The 6,000-nt window shown below is 31.8% G+C and overlaps 1 protein-coding gene across 1 annotated transcript; it reads right to left on the bottom strand.

The window, feature by feature from the left end:
• Positions 1-4,137: 4,137 nt before the first annotated feature.
• Positions 4,138-5,156, bottom strand: LOC127095407 (L10-interacting MYB domain-containing protein). The gene is made up of 2 exons (XM_051034102.1): positions 4,806-5,156; positions 4,138-4,713 (listed from the first exon to the last, which is right to left on the bottom strand). The coding sequence occupies exons 1-2, from the start codon at positions 5,154-5,156 to the stop codon at positions 4,138-4,140; spliced, it is 927 nt and encodes a 308-aa protein (XP_050890059.1).
• Between the last annotated feature and the right edge of the window lie 844 nt (positions 5,157-6,000).

Raw genomic sequence — 6,000 nt, 5'->3', positions numbered from 1 at the left:
CCCTTTAAGAATCTTGAATTTCTCCTTAATCACAAAATGACTTCTCCATACTACCGTTATACTCTTCCATTCATCTTCACAAAACCAATAAAATCTTTGTTGTAGAACCAATAATCAAGCAACCTAGAGAGTTTAGGACCCCGATATTATTTGTTAATAGTAATCCAAATAGGGAAATGGTCATAAATCTCCCTTTTGCCTATAGTTTGGCCAACAATGCCCCAACTATCTATCAACACGTCAGACAATAAAAAAAGATCTATGTGACTCATAGCCTTACCATCTCCACTAAACCAAGTTTAATATTTACCCTTGTAAGGTAAATCAACTAGATTGGAGTCCTCTATGAACTCAGAGAACTGCCACATCTCAGAAGACATGTTCACAAGAGCACTCCCTTTCCTCTCCATCATGCTAATACCTGAGTTAAAGTACGCTCCGATGCACCACTCCCCATCCCCATACTTCCTTTTCAACTCAAGAATTTCCTTCCATGTCAAATATCTTTTCCCACCTTATAGAGTCTCAAACTCTGGTAGCATCTATGTTCTGACCATGATTTCACCAACTCAGTGATTGATTACTATCATTGGTTAATGTCACATCATGCTTTTCAATCAATTTGTTTTGCCTCTTGGAAATCCAATCAATCTATCTTTCCTTGTTCCGCATTAGTTCCACGAACTACGGAGCTCTGACTTTCTCATTGCATGGTGAGAATACGTAGGCTGGTTTGAATCCTCCGCGAGCATATTTATTTACTCTTTCTCTATTCTTCCATTCATATCCATGATTCCTTGTCCAAATCTTTTACCTTCAATAACTTATACAATCATTCACTTCATGTGATATACTCTCTCTTTGAGCCAAATACATTATTTATTTGAGCTCCATCTAGTGTTTCCTTTGAACCGAGAGTTGTTTGGATTATTGTCAAACACTTAATTTTGATTTTCGCCCATACCATATAGTGGTTATTGCTTCGGCCATACCATATAGTGGTTAATGCCAGTTTTACTCTCTGGTTCAGATTTCATCCTTTTTTTGGAGTCAAACCACATTATTCTTTGGTTCAAACCATATTTGTTATCACTCTTCTTTCATCTCCCACCATTGGTTCTATGAACTACGGAGCTCTGAATTCCTTATTGCACTATAAGGATACGTAGGCATGAGGGCCCTAATCCTCTCAGAGCACTTTATCTATTCCATTCTTTTTTCCCTTATTATTTCGTGAATAATCCTTAGATAGAACACTCATTCGAGCGGGCAATAATCAAAATGGTTCCCATTGAGTACAATGGATGTAAGGGGTACTAATACCTTCCCCTTGCATAACTTACTTCCTTACCCATTTTCTCTTCCCCCGGGTTTTATAAATGTTTTCCCTTTCCTTCGGGAATAAATAAAGTTCGATAGCGACTCTATTATATATTCGAGCGTGCGATGCATTTGGGTATATTTTTGCTAGCTTCAGATAGTAAGTTATGGTATTGAACTAGGTTAGTGTATCCTGTATAATAGGAATCATAGTTAGTAAATTATTGAATTTAAGTAAAATTGGTTTGAAATTAGTAAGTGAGTTTGATGTGAAAGAATCAATTAGGTTAGTTATGTAATAGTTAGTTAATGCTAAAAAGTGGAGTTTGTGAATGAGTTTGAAGCAAGCCTTATGACTATGTTATGACTGATGTTGAGATTTTAATTGAATTAATTAAAATAGTTAGTATTATGATGTAAGTTGTTAACTGAAGTTAATTGAGTGTTAAACTTGAATTTGCAGTATCTTGAACAATAATTGCTAGAGTGTTAGGGTCCGTTTGTTTTAGATTAAATAAAATAGATTTTTTTTTTTAAAAATTTGAGATTTTTTTTAGAGATTTTATTTAAAAAGTAGAAGTTAATTTGTGTTTGTTTTCTTTCATAAAAATCATTTTTTTTAAAATCATTTTTTTCTTGTTTGGCAATTTAAACGTAAAAATAATTTTTTAAATATAAATTACTAAAAAGGACATAAAAATTAGTATTAAATATATGAATAGATGATTATACATGATAATGAACTAATAATTATTATATAATTTTTAAAAATATTTCTGTTACTTTACGATTAAAAATAATAACGCTTTTAAATAACAATATTATATATAATATATATATATATATATATATATATATATATATATAATATATATATATATATATATAATATATATATATATATATATATATATATATATATATATATATATATATATATATATATATATATATATATATATTATATATATATATATTATATATATTATATATATTTGGGATAAGACCTCTAATGCTAGTTTCTCCATAGAAATATTTTTAAAGCATTATAAAACAAACACATAAAAATAAAACTACATCTTCTTAAAGACTCATTCTAGTTTTTTTATAGTCATCAAACATAAAAAAAAACTACATCTTTTTTAAGTCTCATTCTAATTTTTCTAAAGCCATTAAACATAAAAATAAAATTATTGTCGTTGTCGCCCCATGTTTCTTGGCAATTGGTCTCTGATAGTGTTTCTTATTTCTTCAATATATCTAACATCAGCTTGAGTTGGAGCTTTCCATTCACCATGAGTAGGTACACCATTTCCATCTCCTTCATGGAAATCTTGCTCATTGTCTTGTAAACCATTGATGTTCTCTAAACTTTCAAGAATATCCAAGTCACTTGAGTCTGTTCTTCTTAAAAAGTTATGAAGTGCAAAACAAACCCAAATAATAGCCATTTGAGTTTGAAGCTTGAAATTAGGCATTTCTTGTAATACTTTCCATCTTGCTTTTACCACGCCAAAAGTTCTTTCAATCACACTTCTCAAACTAGAATGATAATAATTAAAAATTTTATTTCTTGATCTGAATCCTGGAGCAAGTCTAAAATGTGTAAGATGATACCTTGCATTCTTGTATGGTGCCAAGAAACCTTTAAGTGACGGGTATCCTTAATCTACAAGATAGTATTTACCTGTATATATAAACAAAACATATCAGATAAGAACATAAAAATATTAATTATACTAATAAAATATTTGAAGTACCAAAAACTAACCTTTTGTGGGATAAGGAAATCGTAAATTGGGTTTACGAAGAGTATCCATAAGAATCTTTGCATCATGAACAGATCCTTCCCATCCACACAGTGCAAAAGTAAAGCACATATTGAAGTCACACACAGCCATCACATTAGTACTTGTATGTCCTTTCCTATTGAAAAACGGTTTTTGTTTCTCTGTTGGGACATGTATTTTAATATGTGTGCCATCTATTGCCCCTATACAGTCTTTGAAGTAAGGCCAATATCTATTATCATCTCTGATATATTTAGAAGAGTCAACAAGATCAACATGTTTTATGACTTTTTTCCCCAACTTGCATACAACTTCTAAAACTTTGTTGAAATGTTTATGAATGGTCTCACTAGAATGTTGAAATCGCTCTTGGGCATTTCTATATGAGGAAGGTTGCCCTATCATATATAAGAATATCCCAACACTTTCCTCAACTCCAATGTGTTTAGCAGGTGTCAACCCACAATTATTAGTTAACTCGCATACCAAATTCTGAAAGACTTGTTTCCTCATTCGAAGTTGCTCAAAAAACTTGTTATCATTTCCTGTTATCAACTCTATAAACCATAGTTGGCCGGAGAGAATTGACGTAGTTTTCTTTTCTTTGACAATGTATTTCAAAACATGGTTTGTAACCATAAAAGCAGCCATCACCGTTGCAATATGATATTGACTTCTATCAACCTGTTGGACTTCAATATCTATTTCAGAAGTATTGTCACTCTCATATGAACTATCATCTGAACTCTCACCCAAACTCTTATTTGAATTTTCACCCATCCTGTTACACAAAAATGTAAAATTATAAATGTTTGGATAGTTAAAGATCATGACACCTTAAATCCTTAAAGCAAGAAAGTAAGAACACAAGAATGACATTTAAGAATCCAAAATCACATATTCTAACAAGTCAATAATGAAATTTCCATTTGGTATCAATAATGAAAAATATCATATTACATCAAGCTAATAAAAACATAATAGTTCAAACTATTAATGGTTTTTTTCTAAGAAGCATGCAATCCTATCAACGATCACGCAGATATTTTTTTTCGGGACAAGTGTCTATCCAATCAAGAGCCATATCAGCAGTTGAGGTATTCATGAAGTAAGAAAATGTTGTCATATTTTCTTTATTGGCAAGGATTCTAACAGCCTTAAAGTGTAAATGTGATCCTTTTACCAAGGATGGGATTTCATCCAACATTTTCAAACATTTAGCATAACTAATGTTATCTTCTGGGAGTCCTTGTTGGCTTGGCCCAAACCCATCGAGTATACGATCAAGAGATCGTTGAAGTATCTCTGTTGCCCCGATTTTCTCTCCTTTCCCTAAAACCTTTCTCTTTTTGGAAGAACTTGGTGTTGGATTGGGTTGTACTTCATTGTCAACATCAAAATTATCTGCATCTCCTTCATCCTCAGTAATTGTGTTATTCTCACGACCGTCTTCAAAAATAGATTCTGATCCTTCACATGGTAATTGATCTTCATATGGTTTGTAAAGGGCGAATCCAGTAGCTATGGCACCCTTGAAACATTTATCTAGCAATTCAACAAACTTAGGTCCTCCATGTTTCCATTTCAAAATATCTGGATCCTCCTGAAAAATAAATAAACATTCAAAACATATATCATGAAAAACTTCATGCAATTAATTAAATACTAGTCTAGTATACATCGACATAATCGTACCTTACTCTTTTCAGCCCACCAATCATCGTCAGCCATGATAGTTTTCTTTTCATGATCCCATCCTACTCCAGTTTGCTTATCCACTAACTTCACAAATGACGAAAACTCTCTTTTCAATGTATCCCATCTATTTTTTAGTTGAGTGCGATCATAAGCATACCCGGTTTTATTTTGAAATTTTTCAGTAATATTCTTCCACCCTTCTTTACTGAAGTGGGTAGTTGGCCTATTACCCGCTTCTATTTCTTCAATGCAAATTTTCAGCAAACTTTCTGTTTTACTGTCATCCCCCCATTTTGCAACAACTTTTCCATCCTTCTCTAAACTTTTCACATATTTTTTAGATGTCATTCTAGTCATCAAATACAATATTAATATTTATCACTAATAGAGTAGAAATTTGAAATAAACCTATTAATATTTATCACTCAAATAAGAGTTTATGGTATGTAATATGGTATTTACAAACCTATTATTATTTAATCCTCATGGTTGATATAAAAATATAACTCTATATAAGTAACAACAAATACATGCTCTAAATAAGAATTATGTGCTTTATCCAACAATAGTGGCACCACACACTATAACTACTATAACTTTTCCAATAAAGAAACTATATAATGATGCAACCAAAAAAGTTATGTGCTAAGGAAAAGGCGGTGATTATTCCAATTATTCTAGGCATGATAGTTCTCATTATTTTACTCTCTATGTTACTGTATTAACCACTGTCATGCTTTTTCTTCTTGACTTTCCCTTTTGGTGTCCAGGAATCCTTACCTCCATGGTGTAGTGCATCGAGAGTCTAGAGTTTTTTAAATTAATCTTGAAATTTATTTTATGGAAAATTCATAACATTAACAGAAAGATCCCAAAGAGGGCATTACAGAGTTACAAGAAGGTGGCTATACTAGCCAAGACTTAGCTCCACAAAGTTTCCCCAAACCAATAAGGTTATGGGAATCACCAATGAACTGTCTATTTAAAAACATAACAGACCCAATTTTAAAACTAGCAATTAAAGTTTTAATATCACTAGCAATGAACTCTAGAGCAACCAAAGTGCTCATGGAATTGATACAATCAATCACTAGCAATTAAAGTTTTAATATCACTAGCAATGAACTCTAGAGCAACCAAAGTGCTCATGGAATTGATACAATCAATCACAGCCAAAGCATCAAACTGCACC

This window comes from Lathyrus oleraceus, chromosome 6 (assembly GCF_024323335.1).
Source record: "Lathyrus oleraceus cultivar Zhongwan6 chromosome 6, CAAS_Psat_ZW6_1.0, whole genome shotgun sequence".
Lineage (NCBI taxonomy): Eukaryota > Viridiplantae > Streptophyta > Magnoliopsida > Fabales > Fabaceae > Lathyrus > Lathyrus oleraceus.
Note: the sequence above shows the minus strand (reverse complement) of the source record. Positions and strands in the feature narration are given on the sequence as shown.